The sequence below is a fragment of the Bubalus kerabau genome, chromosome 4 (assembly GCF_029407905.1).
Source record: "Bubalus kerabau isolate K-KA32 ecotype Philippines breed swamp buffalo chromosome 4, PCC_UOA_SB_1v2, whole genome shotgun sequence".
NCBI lineage: Eukaryota > Metazoa > Chordata > Mammalia > Artiodactyla > Bovidae > Bubalus > Bubalus kerabau.
In genome coordinates, this window is record NC_073627.1 from 2104016 (window position 1) to 2122370 (window position 18355).

The window sequence follows — 18355 nt, forward strand, 5'->3', positions numbered from 1 at the left end:
GGACCCTCCTTAGGGAGAAACCCTGTCCTCCTGTGCACTTCACCTGTACCTCTGAGCGGTTTGCTCTGGGACGTCCCATTCTGTCTTCCCTTTGTAAATCCTCAGCCTCGCGGGATGGGGGAGGGTGGGGAGGGTTCCCTCTTTGTCCTGAGGCAGTGCGTCAAGCAGGCATAAACATCATGTGATGCCTGCCTGGCCACTGGGACAACGTGAAGACTGGTTTTACCCTTGTGTAGCAGGCGGGGACATGCAGGAACACGCTGGTCTTGGTGACAGCCAGTCTCAGAGAAGAGGAATTGAACTGTTCACCAGCCAGCACAGTGGCTACCATTTGTTCTGCTTTTAAGTCTCCCAGCTGTAGCCGTTCAACAATGAATCTCTACTGAGGGCCCATCACGAGTCACACTTGGAGGCTCCGGCCAGCTCTGCCCTTAAGAGAGTTTTACAGTCTGGTGGAAAATCAAGACAGGAAAGGCAGCCTTTAGGATGCAGAAGGAAGAGCAGGGACTCCAGAAGCATCTCCCACCCCTGAGGCTCTTATCACCTGAGTTGGATGTAATCGGCTTGACATTCTGGGGGGACAGAATTAGCATATCACTGCAGATGGTGACTGCAGCCATGAAATTAAAAGATGCTTACTCTTTGGAAGGAAAGTTATGACCAACCTAGATAGCTATTCAAAAGCAGAGACATTACTTTGCCAACAAAAGTCCGTCTAGTCAAGGCTATGGTTTTTCCTGTGGTCATGTATGGATGTGAGAGTTGGACTGTGAAGAAGGCTGAGCACCGAAGAATTGATGCTTTTGAACTGTGGTGTTGGAGAAGACTCTTGAGAGTCCCTTGGACTGCAAGGAGATCCAACCAGTCCATTCTGAAGGAGATCAGCCCTGGGATTTCTTTGGAAGGAATGATGCTGAAGCTGAAACTCCATACGTTGGCCACCTCATGCGAAGAGTTGACTCGTTGGAAAAGACTCTGATGCTGGGAGGGATTGGGGGCAGGAGGAGAAGGGGACGACAGAGGATGAGATGGCTGGATGGCATCACTGACTCGATGGACATGAGTCTGAGTGAACTCCAGGAGTTGGTGATGGACAGGGAGGCCTGGCGTGCTGCAATTCATGGGGTCGCAAAGAGTCGGACACGACTGAGCGACTGAACTGAACTGAACTGAATACATCTCACAGGCACAAATGAGAAAGGTCCCGCTGGGCTTCCCATCTTTCGAACAATAAGGCCCAGGGCGAGAAGCGCATGAAGGATACAGCTGTGGGACCACAGGAAACAAAGGCCGCTTCTCCAGAGGGGAGCTGGGAGGGACTCCCTGGAGCTTATTGGTTAGGACTGTAAAGATGAGTAGGAATTAGCTAGCAAGGGGAGAAAAGAAGTTGGAGGTGGTGGGAGAAGCACGAGCAGAGATCCGGTGTTGAAAGATGCCCCTTCTCTCTACAAATATCCATACGGGCCCTCCCCCACCCCGGCCCCAGTGTCACTGTCCTCGGTGCTGAGGATCCATCCAGACGATGCGCAGCCCGCGCTCTGCTGGTCTGGCTGGCAATCTCGTGGTTGAGGACGGCTGCCATAGTGAGTGTGAAGGTTGGATGGAGGACCTGTGGATGGAGCAGCTGCTGCAGGGCCCCCCTTCAGATATTTGAGGGCTCTGAGCACTGAAGTAACCCACGATGTTTGGGATGGACCATTCCAGCTCACCGGCGTGGCACACACTGGTGGCTGGGAGGGCAGGGGCTGTGCCTCCAGGATGGCTCAACTTGTGGTGGTGGCGTCTGGCAGAAGTGCCCATCTAGGAAGCCCTGAGATGCTTGTGTGCCCATCTTTTTTTTTTTTTTTTTTTAATTTTTGAAGCTTCAGAAGTTATTTCTATCAACTGTAGAAATGTATGTTTTGCTGTTATCCAACAACTGCAATCCCAAAGAAAGGCAATCAAAGAATGCTCAAACTACCACACAGTTGCACTCACCTCACACGCTAGTAAAGTAATGCTCAAAATTCTCCAAGCAAGGCTTCAGCAATACGTGAACCGTGAACTTCCAGATGTTCAAGGTGGTTTTAGAAAAGGCAGAGGAACCAGAGATCAAATTCCCAACATCCGTTGGATCATCAAAAAAGCAAGAGAGTTCCAGAAAAACATCTATTTCTGCTTTATTGACTATGCCAAAGCCTTTGACTGTGTGGATCACAATAAACTGTGGAAAATTCTGAAAGAGATGGGAATACCAGACCACCTGACCTGCCTCTTGAGAAATCTAAATCTTGAGAAATGTATGCAGGTCAGGAAGCAACAGTTAGAACTCAACATGGAACAACAGACTGGTTCCAAATAGGAAAAGGAGTACGTCAAGGCTGTATATTGTCACCCTACTTATTTAACTTATATCCAGAGTACATCATGAGAAACGCTCTGCTGGAGGAAGCCCAAGCTGGAATCAAGATTGCCGGGAGAAATAGCAATAACGTCAGATATGCAGATGCCACCACCCTTATGGTAGAAAGTGAAGAAGAACTAAAGAACCTCTTAATGAAAGTGAAAGAGGAGAGTGAAAAAGTTGGCCTAAAGTTCAACATTCAGAAAACGAAGATCATGGCATCTGGTCCCATCACTTCATGGGAAATAGATGGGGAAACAGTGGAAACAGTGTCAGACTTTATTTTTGGGGGCTCCAAAATCACTGCGGATGGTGACTGCAGCCATGAAATTAAAAGACGCTTACTCCTTGGAAGGAAAGTTATGATCAACCTAGATAGCATATTAAAAAGCAGAGACATTACTTTGCCTACAAAGGTCCGTCTAGTGAAGGCTATGGTTTTTCCTGTGGTCATGTATGGATGTGAGAGTTGGACTGTGAAGAAAGCTGAGCACCGAAGAACTGATGCTTTAGAACTGTGGTGTTGGAGAAGACTCTTGAGAGTCCCTTGGACTGCAAGGAGATCCAACCAGTCCATCTAAAAAAGATCAGTCCTGGGTGTTCATTGGAAGGACTGATGTTGAATCTGAAACTCCAGTACTTTGGCCACCTCATGCGAAGAACTGACTCATTGGAAAAGACCCTGATGCTGGGAGGGATTGGGGGCAGGAGGAGAAGGGGACGACAGAGGATGAGATGGTTGGATGGCATCACTGACTCAATGGACATGGGTTTGGGTAAACTCCGGGAGTTGGTGCTGGACAGGGAGGCCTGGTGTGCTGCAATTCATGGGGTCACAAAGAGTCAGACACGACTGAGCGACTGAACTGAACTGAAGAACTGCAAAACATACATCTTTCTCAAACTTACATGGAACAGTTGCCAAGATGGGTCACATTCAGGCCATAAGTTGTGGGCCCATCTTGTTGTCAAGTACCTGGTGGGTGAGTGTGGAAGGGAAATGGGAGACTTGCCAAGGATCATACCAAGCTCAGCTGCCAGGGACATGTTTTTGGAAAAGAATAAGAGTAGGAGTGATGGATGGATGGGTGAGTTAATGGATGGATGAGTGGATGGATGGAGGGGTGGATAGATGGAGGGGTGGATGTTGGATGCATGGAGGGGTGGGTGGATGGATGGATGAACGGGTGGATGCATGGAGGGGTGAATGGATGGAGGGGTGGATGGATGGACGAGTGGATGAGTCAGCAAAACACACCAAGTGGGCTATTTGCTGCCACATTTCCTTTTAGTTTTTTTTTGGACTGCATGCCTTGTGGGATCTTAGTTCTCCAACCAGGGATCGAACCCGTGCCCCTGAAATAGAAGCACAAACCCCAGCCTCCGGACTGCCAAGGAAGTCCCTGCTTATAGTTCAAAGGGCCTGCCTATGGTTGCTCAGTGGTCCCACTTAGCATCCTTCTCACTAAACAGCAGCAACGTGGTGGCTGAGCTGACCCGAGTCCGTGGACGTCCTGCTCCTGCCTTCTCCCAGGTCCCCCGCCCACCTCTGTCCCTCTGCACTCAGAGGCCAGTCTGCATGCAGATGGTCGTTAAAGCTCGTTTCCACCTCCACACCTTTAAATTATGAATGGAGCCCAGAGAGCTTTTATTCCAGTCACACAGCCATTTAGAGAGTTGAAAGAGCAGGGCTCGTCCTCTATTTAAAATTCCTTATAAATGAAGGCTGGACACGGTTCACTTCAAGATGTTATATCTCTCCGGGGATTTCAAGGCTGCGTTTCCTGTGCTCACGTTCCCCGATTCTAATACGAGTAATTGATGCAATGGTGAGTTGCTTTGGTTTCTGTCTGGCCGTGTCTTAATTTGCGTTGATTTTCCTGTTCACGGGCTGCTGTAACGTCTGGCTCTGTATTTCTGGCTTTGCTTTACAATGTCGATTCAGGCTTTAATTAGGACCCCTGTTGGTGAACTGGCCCAAGCCTGCCCAGAAAGATTTGGGAAAAAACAAAGGAAGCTTTCCAAAGAGCAAGACCATTTTATTGCTTATTAATGAGTCCCTGCCAAACGGAGACAGAGGCTGGGAGGGGGAAGGCGACCTGGAGGTCAGTGCGTCGGGCTGCGTGGGGTGTTGGCAGGTATTTTTTTGTGCAGGGGGAGGTGCAGCCAGGGCTTTCCAAAGACTTGGAAATAAAGGACATGAGGTTGTTGCTGAGAGTTAAGCTATGAACTTTAACTCTCAGTGGGGAAGGAATTGAACCCTAAAAGCATCCACTTAAGCGATTATGTGGAAAATGGACTAACGTGCTTTTTCCAATCAAACGACCTGGGTCTCTCTCTTCAAGTTTTGTTCATTTTGCTGGAGCAGCAGCATCACTCCAAGGCACTCTGCTTGGGGCTGGAGTGACCCCTTGAAGCCCCGTCCTAATAGAACCTACAATCCGGGGAGGAACTCAGAGTTCCTTTTTTAAAAATAAATATTCACTTATTTATTTATTTGGCTGCTCTGGGTCTTAGTTGCAGCATGCAGCCAAGATGTTCTCGTTCTGGCATGTGGGATCTAGTGAACCCTTGTGGGAGCTTCCCTGGTGGTGCTTGTGGTAAAGAATCTGCCTGCCAATGCAGGGGACACAGGTTCGATCCCTGGGTCAGGAAGATCCCCTGGAGGAGGAAATGGCAACCCACTCCAGTATTCTTTCCTGGAGAATCCCATGGACAGAAGAGCCTGGCGGGCTACAGTCCATGGGGTCACAAAGAGTCAGACAGGACTGAGTGGGGAATGAAAAAATGTGGGGTCTAGTTTCCTGACCAGAGATGGAACCCCGGCACCCTGCATGGAAGCTGAGAGCCTTAGCCCCTGGACCACCAGGGAAGTCCCGCAGAGCGACATCCTTCCACAGGAATGTGCTGTAGCGTTTCCAAGAGGATGGTATGAGCATATTCAAGGAGAGACCACTCTCAGCACAGTTGGTAGGTAAAACCAGGCAGGCAGAGTGGCATCCGCCCGGGACAAGTGTTTTGGGCACTGCCTGGGTATATCAGTCAGTTGGGGCTGCTGTAGGAAATGCAACCGAATGGGTGGCTTAAGCAACAGACATTTATTTCTCACAGTTCCAGAAGCCGGGAAGTCCAAGGCCCAGGTGCTGGCTGGGTCAGGCTCTGGGGAGGCCCCTCTTTCGGGCTGGCAGACGGCCGCCTCCTCACTGTGTCTTCACTCAGAGCAGAGGAAGAACTCTTCCTTTTCTTGTGCACTTAGTCGCTCAGTCACGTCCAACTCTTTGCAACCCTGTGGACTGTAGCCCGCCAGGCTCCTCTGTCCATGGGATTCTCCAGGCAAGAATATTGGAGTGGTTGCCTTTTCCTTCTCCAGGGGATCTTCCCAACCCAGGATCGAACCTGGGTCTCCCTCACCGCAGGCAGATTCTTTACCAGCTGAGCCACAAGGGAAGCCCCCTCATGACCTCACCTAAAGGGAATTACCTCTACAAGTCCCCACCTCCAGATACAATGACTCTGGGGGAAGGGCTTCCACATGCCTGTTTTTGGAGGACACAAACATTTGGTGCAAGCACCTGGCAAGAAGATACGGTGGTCACTGCTGCCCTGGGGCATTCCAGACGCCCTGGCAAAGGCCAGCTCACAGTGGGGAAAAGTCCCCTAAGTTTTGCAACTGTTTCCTGTTTAGTTGCTAAGTTTTGTCCGACTCTTTGTGGCTCCATGGACTGTAGCCCACCAGGCTCCTCTGTCCATGGGGATTCTCCAGGCAAGAATACTGGAGTGGGTTGCCATTTCCTCCTCCAGGGGATCTTCCCGACCCAGGGATTGAACCCATGTCTCCTGCATTGGCAGGCGGGTTCTCTACCACTGAGCCGCCTGGGTAGCCTAGGTTTAGCGACCAAGGACCCTTGCTGTGGCCCACATGAACTCTCTATGCTTATTAGCTCCACACCCCTCGAGGAAACTCTGGACTATGGTTTCCCGTGTTCAGGGAGAAGACACACCGATCCTGCTGACACTGGTCCCTCGTCTGCCCTTGGATGTCGGCTGGGAAATGGGCATCCAGGGGTCGCTCACGTCGGGGGTGTGACTGTGAGTTGGGCCGGCAGGGTGAGTAGCAGCGGGCGTGAGTGCCAGACCAGTGCCTGGTGTCTGGGTGATTTTAGGGCCGTCCCTTCTGTGGACCAGCCCAGCTGCTGGGCTCCTTCTGGGTGGAAAGGGACGCAGGAAGAATGTGGAATTTGGGGTGTGGACAGGCCCGGTGCAAATTCTAGCTCTGTCCTTTCCCAGGTGTAGGGATCTCCAGTCTTTATTTTTTTTTTTAATTTAAAAAATTTATTCATTCTTAACTGGAGGATAATTGCTTTACAATGTTGTGTTGGTTTCTGCCAAACGTCAACGTGAATCAGCCATCGGTTATACATATGCCCTCCCTCCAGAGCCTCCCTCCCACGTCCAACCCTCTTTGTTTTTTTTTTTTCTTTTTAATGTTTATTTTTATTTATGTGTTTATTTGACTATGCCGGGTCTTGGTTGCGTTGTGAGATCTTGGTTCCCTGACCGGGAATCGAACCCCCTGCCCCCTGCACTCGGAGTGCAGAGTCTTAGCCCCTGGACCACCAGGGAGTTCTGGGTCTACAGTCTTTGATATGAAACAGGGATTAGACAGAGCAAGACACATCTGTGTTCATGCCAGCTGCATAGTCTTGGGAAAGTTACTTACACTCTCTGCTTTACCCTCCTTATCTGTAAAATGGAATTCTGATGATTTGAAATGATATATGTAATATGATTAGGGTAGTAGCCACTTGATAAATGGTAGCTATGTGTTTTGTTTTGTTTTGTTTTGGCATGTGGGATCTTACTTCCCCGACCAGGGACTGAACGCGAGCCCCCTGCATTGGAAGTTTGGAGTCTTAACCACTGGGCCACCAGGGAAGTCCCAGTGGAGGCTCTTTCTCATATCATAAGACAAACATACATCAAGTCAGTGGATTATTTATTTTTTAAAATTGGGTTTCTCTGGTGGCTCAGATGATAAAGAATCTTCCTGCAATGCAGGAGACCTGGGCTTGATTCCTGGGTGGGGAAGACCCCCTGGAGAAGGGAATGACTGGCTACCCACTCCGCTATTCTTGCCTGGAAAATTCCATGGACAGAGGAGCCTGGTGGGTTATGGTCCATGGGGTTGCACAGAGTCGAATGTGACTGAGAGACGAACGCTGGTTGAAGAGCCGGACACGACAGCGCACGCGCGCACACACACACACACACACGTGGAATCTAAAATATGGCACAAACGGCCCTATCTGAAAAAACAGCAACAGACTCAGACGTAGAGAACAGGCTGGATATTTACACTCTAGTCTCAGCTTACGTGTCACAGTTTTGAGGAGCACTTGCTGGAATTACCCACCTCCGAATCAGAACCACGTGCAGCCTGGGGGCAGTGACCGACCTTCTGCTGTCACGCGCTGTTCTGCAGGCCCCTCTCCCAGGTCATCGCCGTGTGACAACGTGACTCCCGCAGCCCCAGCATAGAAGGGGCGCCGCTGCGGCTCGTGAACCCGACTCTGGAAAGGCCCCGTCTTTGATTTGGCCTTCTGGGCCATTTAAGCCAATATTTCAGGCTCCGGGTTACAGTGGGTGGCGAGCCCCTTGCCCTTCTGGGATTAGATCACTGTAGCTTGAGACTCAGGGGGAAGAAAGCTATTCCTCTCTCTCTGAGTCAGAAAATTCCAGGTTTGGGGGGCTTCCCTGGTGGCTCAGTGGTAAAGAATCCATCTGCCAATTCAGGAGACACGTGTTCGATCCCTGGTCCAGGAAGATCCCACATGCCACGGAGCAACTCACCCCATGCGCCCCAACCACTGAGCATAAACTCTCCAGCCCGGGAGCAAAATTACTGAAGCCCATGCACCCTAGACCCGTGGGCAGGTGGCGATGCTCTGAGAGAAGCTGGTGCCGGGAGTCTGTGCTCCATAACAAGAGAAGCCACTCCATGAGAAGCCCTCCCACCACAGCTAGAGAAAAAGCTGGTCCTGCAATGAAGACCCAGCAGTGCCCAAAGTAAATAAATAAAATATATATAAAGAGAATGCTATATCTGAACAAAATATATTAAGAAAAAGAATTTGGAAAAAAAGGGAAAAGAGAAGATTCCAGGTTTGGGTTCTGAATTGCCATGCTCGGGCCATGGGTCGTGGGTCTGACCGTTATGGAGGGGTCTGTGCTGCTCTGCTGGGCCCAGATCTGGGTGGGTGTGTGTGGGGGCAGGGAGCAGGCGTCCACAACCTCAGGGAACCCCCGTTAGCAAGTGCCTAGGTGCCATCAGACCAGCATCTGCATTCAGGCGCGAGGCAGCTTCCCAAGCCCAGAAGTCAAGATCATCCTTCTGGGGAATAAGAGCCTCTGTGGCAAGGGCTCCCTGGTGGCTCAGTGTGAAGAGCCTGCCCACCAGTGCAGGAGATGCGGGTTCGATCCCTGGGTCGGGAAGATCCCCTGGAGAAGGGAGTGGCAACCCACTCCAGTGTTCTTGCCTGGAGAATCCCATGGATGGTGGAGCCTGGTGTTCTTGAGGTCCCAAAGAGTGGGACACGACTGAGCGACTCTCACTGGCTTTTGTGACATGGTAGGCTCTGAAGGTTATGTCGGAACCCGGGAGGGTGGGAAGTGAGTCCGGGCGTGCAGGCTGAGCTCCAGCTGAGGGAGGTGTCGGCGGGCGAGCTGCCTGCGGTGGAGGGGAGGCAGAGGCGGGGCTGGGAGGTGCCCCAGGACCCCGTCCTGTTGGGTGAACTTAGGGGATCTGTAGTGTGCTGTGTTTGTTGCCAGGAGCCGCGATAACCAAGCCCCACAAACCGAGTGGCCTAAAACCCCGGAAATGCCTTGTCTCACGGTTCAGGAGGCTGGACACTGGGGTGAAGGAGCTGGCAGGGCCTCGCCCCTCTGAAGATCTAGAGGACGCCCCTCCTCGCCTCCCCGCCTCCCTGCGGCCGTGGGCGTCCTGAGCAGGTGGCGGCCCAGCCACGACCCATGGGCAGGTGGCGATGCTCTGAGAGAAGCTGGTGCCTGGGAACCGCTGGGAGCCCAGCAATCAAGGGAGGGCAGGGAGGCAACTTCCAACCACAAGGGACGGAGGGTCAGGAGGGAGGTGCTGGCTGGGTGTGAAGGCAGAGGCGGGGCCCCAGGCTCCCCGGGGGCAGAGGGCTGCCGTACCCGGCACACGGACCCCATGGTGTGGGAGCCCCTGCCCTCATTCCGTCAGGGAGGCATCGCTCGCCTGCTTGAAGAGCGTGGCCGCAGGCCCAGGCTAGTGCTTCCAGACGGCGTGGCTGGGGCCTCACGGGGCATGTCTGTGCCCCCGCGGGCTGCTATCCCTTCTTTGCTGTGTGCCCCCATGAAACGTGGTGTCCGGGAATCCCCCCATCTTCCGGGGCTGAGGCCTGGTCTGTTTAGCAAGACTCACCGTGTTCACGAAAGCAGAGAGGGCGGGGACATCGCCCACTTTGCACGCACCGAGCGCTGCCCACCATGTGCCAGACTGGGGGCCCAAGGGGGAGGGCCGCTGTCCCGCATCTCTGCCCGGGTGCTGACCTGCTGAGTCGTAGGCCGTCCCCAAAGTCAGCGGCTCACAACAGCCACCACCTGATCGTGGCTCGTGATGCCGGGGGTCAGACGTTCAAGCATCTCTTGAGTGGGCAGTTCTTTTCCGCCTTGTGTTGACTGAGGCCACTCTGGGGAGATTCAGCAGGCAGACGGCTGGGCTGGGAGGTCCAGGTGGCCTCGCTCGAACAAGTGGTGTTTAGACGCTAATGACCTCAGCTGGGGTCATGGGCTGCAGCAGCTATGACCGCCTGTCCATCCAGGCAGTCTCGGGGTGCTTAATTTCTCACATGGCAGCAACATTTTCGTCACCTGATCAGTACAGACCTTGGTTTTACATGTGTTTCTGTTTAAAGACATCTCATTTAATACATGCGTCAAAGTCACTCAGTCGTATCTGACTCTTTTTGACCCCATGGACTGTAGCCCACCAGGCTTCTCTGTCCATGGGATTCTCCAGGCAAGAATACTGGAGTGGGTTACCATGCCCTCCTTCAGGGCTGCTTCCCAACCCAGGGATTGAACCCAGGTCTCGTGTACTGCAGGCAGATTCTTTACTATCTGAGCCACCAGGGGGCTTCCTTGGTGGCTCAGCTTCCATGGTTACTCAGAGGGTGAAGAATCTGCCTGCAATGCAGGAGACCCGGGTTTGATCCCTGGGTCGGGACGATCCCCTGATAAAGGGCAGGGCAACCCACTCCAGTATTCTTGCCTGGAAAATCCCATGGACAGAGGAGCCTGGCTCTTTCTTCATAGAGGCTACAGTCCATGAGATTCCAAAGAGTCAGACATGACTGTGTGACTTATTTAATATATATATATATATATGTATATTTGATTCATCGACATTGAACTGAAGGTCAACAGCACCATACTTATTGCTGAATGAAGCTTGTCTGACACGTGTATTTTCTCCATAAGGCCCATCACAGCCTTCTCAAGCTTAGACACACTGGCCATACCTTGAGTATCATGCTTGGGATTGTTTTAAGCAGTAAAATCATCAACAGAAAGAAAACAGTTGCAAAAACCATGGCACTGAATTGCCTGTGACAAGGAGGACACTTGCTTGGTGTGTGAGAGCCATGAGTATTGATTTTAGGGTTACAGGTACTTTGAGTAGGTGAATTCAAAATATACAATCTACAGATAAAGGGGATATGCAGTCCATTCAATATGTTGGATTAAATCTATTTGAATTAGCTATGTGACCTTGGATTAATCGCATTATCTCTGTGGGCTTCATTTTCTTTTTTGGGGAGGTCACGTTGCAAGGCTTGTAGAGTCTTAGTTCCCCAACCAGGGATGGAACCCATGTTGCTTGCAATGGAAGTAAGGAAGCTTAACCACTGGACCACCAGGAAAATACCAGTGGACTTCATTTTCTTTGTTGTTGTTCAACTGCTAAGTTGTGTCCCACTCTCTGTGACCCCATGGACTGCAGCACACCAGGCTCCTTTGTCCTCTGCTGTCTCCTGGAGCTTGCTCAAATTCATGTCCATTGAGTTGGTGATGCCATCCAACCATCTCTCTTTCCCAGCATGAGGGTCTTTTCCAAGGAGTCAGCTTTTTACATCAGGTGGCCAAAGTATTGGAGCTTCAGCTTCAGCATCAGTCCTTCCAATGAACACCCAGGACTGATCTCCTTTAGGATGGACTGGTTGGATCTCCTTGCAGTCCAAGGGACTCTCAAGAGTCTTCTCCAACACCACAGTTTGAAAGCATCAGTTCTTCAGAGCTCAGCTTTCTTCACAGTCCAACTCTCACATCCATACATGACCACTGGAAAAACCATAGCTTTGACTAAATGGACCTTTGTTGGCAAAGCAATGTCTCTGCTTTTTAATACGCTCTGTAGGTTTGTTGTTTTCTTACCTGCCCCGCATCTGATATCTGGGCGCTCCTCCCCAGCACCGGGGCCCTGGGAGCTGAGTGGGAGGCGACTCCTGTGGCTCTCTGTGTCTGGACACCCCCATCACTCTCCTCTCCCCCAGGTTTGTGGATTTCCACGCGGCGGCCTCCACCTGCTCGCCCTCCCGGGCGGCCCTGCTCACCGGCCGGCTGGGCCTCCGCAACGGGGTCACTCACAACTTCGCAGTCACGTCCGTGGGGGGCCTTCCACTCAACGAGACCACCTTGGCCGAAGTGCTGCGGGGGGCTGGCTACGTCACGGGAATGATTGGTAATATGGCCTCCGCCGCCTGGACCCCCGTGCCCTGTGCTCACTGTGGGGGCTGCTTCCTGCACGTCTGCAGAGCCTTCTCTTCTGCTTGAGTCTGCTCGTGTGTTCGTTTCTTGCTGTGGAAGCTAGAAATGTGTTCAGCTCTCAGTATCAATAGCTGAAAAGACCTAACGGTAGACTGGGGCTTCCCGGGTGGTGCCAGTGGTAAAAAACCCCCCTGCCAGTGCAGGAGACCCAGGAGATGCAGGTTGATCCCTGGGTCGGGAGGAAGAAAGGGGAACCCACTCCAGTGTTCTTGCCTGGAGAATCGCATGCACAGAGGAGCCTGGTGGGCTACAGGCCCTGGGGTTGCAAAGAGTCGGACACGAGTTAGCGGCTGAGCCAACAGTGGACTAAACCAGGTACAGAACTAGTTCCTCCCGCCCCTCTCAGCAGCGGCCAGGAGGACCCAGCATCCCAGGGGCATCCTCAGCCCACCTGCGCTTTTTTTTAATTGGAGGACAATTGCTTTACAATGCTGTGGCGGTCTCTGCTGTACATGGGCTCGAGTCAGTCACAATCACACATATACCCCTTCCCTCTTGAGCCTCCCCGCGCCTCCATCCTGCCCCTCAAGGTCTTCACAGCACCGAGGGGAGCTCCTGAGCTGCACAGCCGCTTCCCACTGGCTCTCTGTTACACGCGGTAGGGTATGTGTCCATGCCGGCTTCTCAGTGGTCCCTCGCCTCCTTCCCCTCCTCTGTCCACGAGTCTGCTCTCCACCTCTGCGTCTCCATTTCTTCTCTGTAAATAGGAACCTCGAGCCTGTCTTACAGAGTGAAGTCAGAAAAATAAATGTCCTTTGTTAACGCCTGTGCTTTTTCTCCTAACTCTCCGAGAGCGGGTCCCTCAGGATTCCCGCCGCCCTCCCTGCCTCCACACAGTGATGTGGCAACGAGGGTCCAGTGGGGATGTTGTTGGGGCCTGCAGGAAGCAGGCGTTTCTGTGGGTCTGCTCGACCCCCGCTCTGGGCCAAGGAGCCTGACATATGCTTCAGACCATCAGACCAGAGTGGGGGTCTTCATTATCCCTGAGGATGAGCCCCCTTCCGCAGGAGGCGGGACCGTTAAGGTCCCAACCTGCTCTCCTTTCGGCCCCTTGTCTCCAAGCCTGGAGGCACGGATCCGATGAGGCTCTCAGTGTGGGCTGAGCATCCTCGCCAGCCGGTCCTAGCATCCTCGTGACTCCCAGCCGGGGGAGGGGCTTTGGTCCCTGGGCTCTCTGACCCTAAGAGGGGGGTGGGGGTGGGGTGGGTTCTTCTCAAGCTGGATTGGATCGCACTTGCCCCTCCCTCTTCAAGCCTTTCAACCCCAAGAAGGCAACTGATTACAGATAACTATTCACCGCTCACTATACCTTCTTTTATTTTTTTCTGGGACAAGATACCAAAGCATCTCTCTTTGTTGAGACTATGACTTTCCCAGAAGCACACTTACAGGGGAAATTAAAAGCCTGCTGAAGGAATATGGAGCCCACTGACACCACTCTCTCCTTGCTTACAATCTTTTTACTTTTTTTTTAAAATGTATTTGGCTGTATTGGGTCTTAGTTGCAGCATGCAAGATCTTTAGTTGTGGCATGCAGACTCTTAGCTGTGGCCTATGAGGTCTTAATTCCCTGACCAGGGATCGACCTCGAGCCCCCTGCATTGGGAGCTCAGAGTCTTAGTCACTGGACCACCAGGGAAGCCCGTTTGCTTCTAACCTTGATCTGTGTTAATGGGTTTTTCCCTAGGTGTATACTTACCACTCAGTCCTACTTTTCTGCCTTTCCTATTATTTTACATTTCCTGCTGGTGCAATTTTACATATTTATTATCATTTTAGAAAGAATTTTAAAATGACACCAGGTGCGAGCAGCAGCTCTGGGGCCACGTGGGCGGTGCGCCTGCTCCCCGGTCCCTGGCAAGGTCCCCAGCGCCAGGGGGCAGAGCGGCCCGTGATGGGGGGGGTGCCGTGGGCTCTCCACCCTCACTGCGGGCAGAAGCTCAGCCTTCTCACTCCTCTGGGCTCCTGGTAACCCGTCTTCCCCTTCCCTGGGCATCTCCTGTGAGTCCTGAGTCATCCTGGCTCACTCTCTGTCTCCCTGGGGACTACTTCTCCACCCCCGAGAGCCAGGCTGGGCGTTGGCACAGCGTGTACAGCCTCTCTGCATGTCCTCAGGGCAGGGCAAAGCCGATGGACACCCGAGCGTGTGCTCAGCGCCCCGGCGGGGTGGGGCCCTCAGGGACTCCTCTGAGAGCCTCTCTCTCTTGTCTTCCTGCAGGGAAGTGGCATCTTGGGCACCATGGCTCTCACCATCCCAACTTCCGTGGTAAGGATTCCCTGGGGGACTGGTTACCTGGGAAACAGAGGTGTCTGTGTGAAGAGACTCATCCTGGGCGGCCTCTCTCCCGAGTCAGGACATCCTCGCTCACAGGGTTGCTTGGGGGGGGTCTGGGGTACCCGGGGCTGCCTCTCCTCTCACATGCCTCTCGCCTGGCCCCTGTCCTGGCCCCCTTCTTGTCTCCCCTCGGGGCCCTCTCATCGCAAGGCCATCAGCATTTTCCTTGACCCAGTTCTCCCATGTCAGGGAACACTGGCCCCCGTGAGGTCCCGTGAGGTACGAGGTCAAATTGTCTGAGGGCTTCACTGAAGCAGGGACTAGGGGGGTTGGGTAGGGAAGGGGTGGGATGAGTGGAGGGGTCTCAGAAAAAAGTCAACACAGGGTTTTCAGGTCTCACTTTGACCCTCACGTCCTCCCCCGTCCCAGGTCCAATCCTGCCAGCCCTCGGCATCCAGCTGAGACGCCAGCTATTTTGAGAAGCATTTTGAGCTTCCCGTCTCAACCCCAGCCCCCCCCCCCCCAGCATCCTGGGGTGCCTTCCTCCTCTGATCTCTCTTGCTGGCTTCCTGGGAAGCCAGCTCTTCAAGCTAAATCTCTATTTCTTATCTCCCCTTCAGATGGGAAGTTTCTTGAGGGCAGAATGTCTTCTTTTATCCCTCAAAGTGTCGTGCAGGTAGTAGATTTGCCCCAGATATTTCCTGCTGTGTCCAGGACAGCAGTGGGCATGGTAGGCGTCCAGGAATTCTCCCCGCTTCCTTCCCTTTTGGGTTAACTCTAATCACAAGATGTTTTGCAAATCTAGTCTTGCGGCTGGGAGCCAGCAACGTGTTTTCCTTGCATACTTACCGAGGGATATTCATCAAATCCTCTTTTAATTACACACTCATAACACTGCAGAATTAAATCACAGAAAATTAAATTTCTGTCCTGGGTGTAAGAACGCAGGCCCCTGGTCTAATCGGTGCTTCTGTTCCAGGCTTTGACTACTACTTTGGGGTCCCGTACAGCCATGACATGGGCTGCACCGACTGCCCTGGCTACAACCATCCCCCCTGCCCGGCGTGTCCCCGGGGCCATAGACCATCCAGGTAATTCTGGCCAAGGTGTTGGCTCTGGGCATCAGACCAAGGGGAAGTGGTCCATCTGGACCTGGGGGTGTGGTCCACCTGGAGGAGACGAGCGAGGCCAAGGAGGACCGGTAACCGCAGCAAAGAAAGGTCGCGTACCTTTAGTGCAAATTTTAAATGCATTATGTGCATGACGGGCAAGAACACTTTCTGTGGAGATGAGGGGACAGCACTTTTTTAGTTGGATTTTTCCAGTTTCCTTGGACTGTTGAGCTCAGTGGGGGAGGGGGTGCTACCAGGTCTCACGCAGATGGCCCCCGTCCTCCTGTCCTGGACCACGCACCTGTCCCGCCAGGGGACATGAGGACGGAGACGGAGGAAAAATCCGCAGGGCTCCTGGCGTGCCCCACCCCCGCCCTCAATAAGCCGGCGTCCCAGCGTTGGAATGCCACGCAGGCACTCAACAGGATGCTTTCAGAACGTATTCAGTGAAATGGGGAAGTGCTCACAATAGAATAGTAAGTGAAAAAAGCAGGAAACAAATCATCAACACGGATCTGAACTACGTCTGTATTTACACCTCTAATGGCCCCAGAGGAAATACGCCAGAACGGCAACCACGGTTCATTCACTCCGGTCGTGCCATTAAGAAGTTTTCATTTTTTTTCCTCTCTCGTTGTATTTTTCCAATATTCTGTAATGAGCACACAATATGTTTCCTATCAGAAAAAGGCGATATACCGTAACCAGGTGATAAAGCCGGGTGCTCTGCTTGTTCAGAGCGTGCTCTGCGGTCATTTGCAAGGTGTGCAGGTGTCTGAGCCGCTTGGGGCAAGTGAGTCTCAGGTGGCTTATTAATAACGCAGTAGTTAGTGTAATAATGGCCATTTATTGAGACACTGTTACATTCTAAGCTCCCTGCGCGCTGATCTGTGGTCTGTGTGACCGTGGACCCAGGCAAGTGTTTCTCCTGATTGTCCAGGGAACTGCGCTTACCTGGTCGCCCAGGTCACAGTGGAGCCGTGATGGGGAGCTGGAGAGTCCACCTGGGTCTCCCTGAGTTGGGAGGGTGGGGTCCATGGGAAAAATCAAGGTTACTGATTGGCTCTGGGACTCCGCTTGAGTATCTCAGTTTGTTTAGACCTCAGTTTCTCTCCCAGCAAAATAGGAATAATAACATCCTAGCTCAAAAAAGTCGTTGGGAGCCTCATACGGTGGCCAGGCTTGCCTAAGAAGTGCACACTTCTGCTAGAAGGGAGTGGACAGAGGTATTATATCGGTTTTACACTCAGAGGAAGTGGGAGGCTGGAAAAACCATCTGGGCCAGGCTGCTCGGCGTTTTGTATTTATGGGCATCACCGCATCGCGGCGTTTTGTCCGACTCCATGACTACCCGGGTCGTGGGAATGAGTGTTCCACCATCTGTGGTTTCCACACAGGAACCTCGAGCGGGACTGCTACTCTGACGTGGCCCTTCCTCTGTACGAAAACCTCAACATCGTGGAGCAGCCCGTGAACTTGACCGCCCTTGCACAGAAGTATGCCGAGAAGGCCACCCAGTTCATCCAGCAGGCGAGGTGAGGAGCCCTGCGTTCACCCCCGTGTCCCCTGTGCCCAGGGGGGCTCAGAGCCATGGCAGAGTCCCATTGCCCAACAAAGATGCACGCATGTCTCCTGGAAGAGATGCTCCTTGGAAAAGACCCTGATGCTCAGAAAGACTGAGGGCAGGAGAAGAGGGCGACAGAGGATGAGACGGTTGGATGGCATCACTGACTCAGTGGACATGAGTCTGAGCAATCTCCAGGAGTTGGTGAAGGACAGGGGAAGCCTGGCGTGCTGCAGTCCATGGGGTCACAAAGAGTTGGACACAACTGAGCGACTGAACAACAACAAATAAAGCTGGAAAACAGCCTGTCCTGGCGTCTCCTGGGTTACCTGACCAGGCCTGGGTTACCAGGGCCGTAGGTGCGGGTCCCTTCCCAGGGTCCCGCTCAGACCACGCCCTCGTCATTGTCACGTGTCCTCGCTGCGGCGCGTCACCCCTCGAGGCCAGGGCCCGTTTACTGCCTTCTGTGCATTCAGAGCGTTTGTTGGGCTCACAAGTTGGCAGGGCATGTTCGCTTCTGTCACAGACTTACCCCCAACTTATTGGCTGAAACAACAGCAGTGTATTCTCCTAGAGATCTGGAGACCAGACGTCTGAAATGTGTCTTATGGGGGCTCAAGTCCAGGTGTCAGTGGGACTCTTTCCTTCTCAAGTCTCCAGGGAGAATCGTTTCTTTTTCTTTTATTAAAAAATATTCACTTATTTTTTTTGGCTGTGCCGGGCTTAGTTGCAGAACGTGGGCTCTAGCTCCCTGACCAGGGATTGAACCTGGGCCCCTGCATTGGGAGGGTGGAGTCTTAGCCCCTGGACCGCCCGGGAAGTCCCGAGAATCGCTTCTCGTGTCTCCCAGCTTCTGGCAGCTGTTGACATTTCTTGGCTCTGGTTGCATCGTTCTGGCTTTTTTTTTTGGCCACACCAAGGGGCTTGCAGGATCTTAGTTCCCCCACTAGGGATGGAACCCAGACCCTGGGCAGTGGAAGTGTGGCGTGCTGACCACTGGGCCAGCAGGGAATTCCTGGCCCCTTCCTTCTGGTCTCTGCTTCTGTGGTCTTCTTGCCCTCTCCTCTTCTGTGGTCAAGGACCCCCCGCTGCCTCTGTCTTAGGAGGACATTTGTGATTATGTTTAGGGTCTACTGGGCTTCTCTGGTGGCTTA

The 18355-nt window shown here is 52.8% G+C and overlaps 1 protein-coding gene across 4 annotated transcripts in view; it reads left to right on the plus strand.

Annotated features, from left to right (window-relative positions):
* The window catches only part of ARSG (arylsulfatase G), a 103065-nt gene that overhangs the window by 55757 nt on the left and 28953 nt on the right, over positions 1-18355 (plus strand). For all 4 annotated transcript variants that reach the window (XM_055574973.1, XM_055574975.1, XM_055574976.1 and 1 more), the window contains exons 3-6: positions 11977-12164; positions 14469-14516; positions 15505-15616; positions 17035-17172. In XM_055574973.1, the coding sequence (XP_055430948.1) occupies positions 11977-12164; positions 14469-14516; positions 15505-15616; positions 17035-17172 (486 nt within the window). The remainder of the gene's footprint in view (positions 1-11976; positions 12165-14468; positions 14517-15504; positions 15617-17034; positions 17173-18355) is intronic.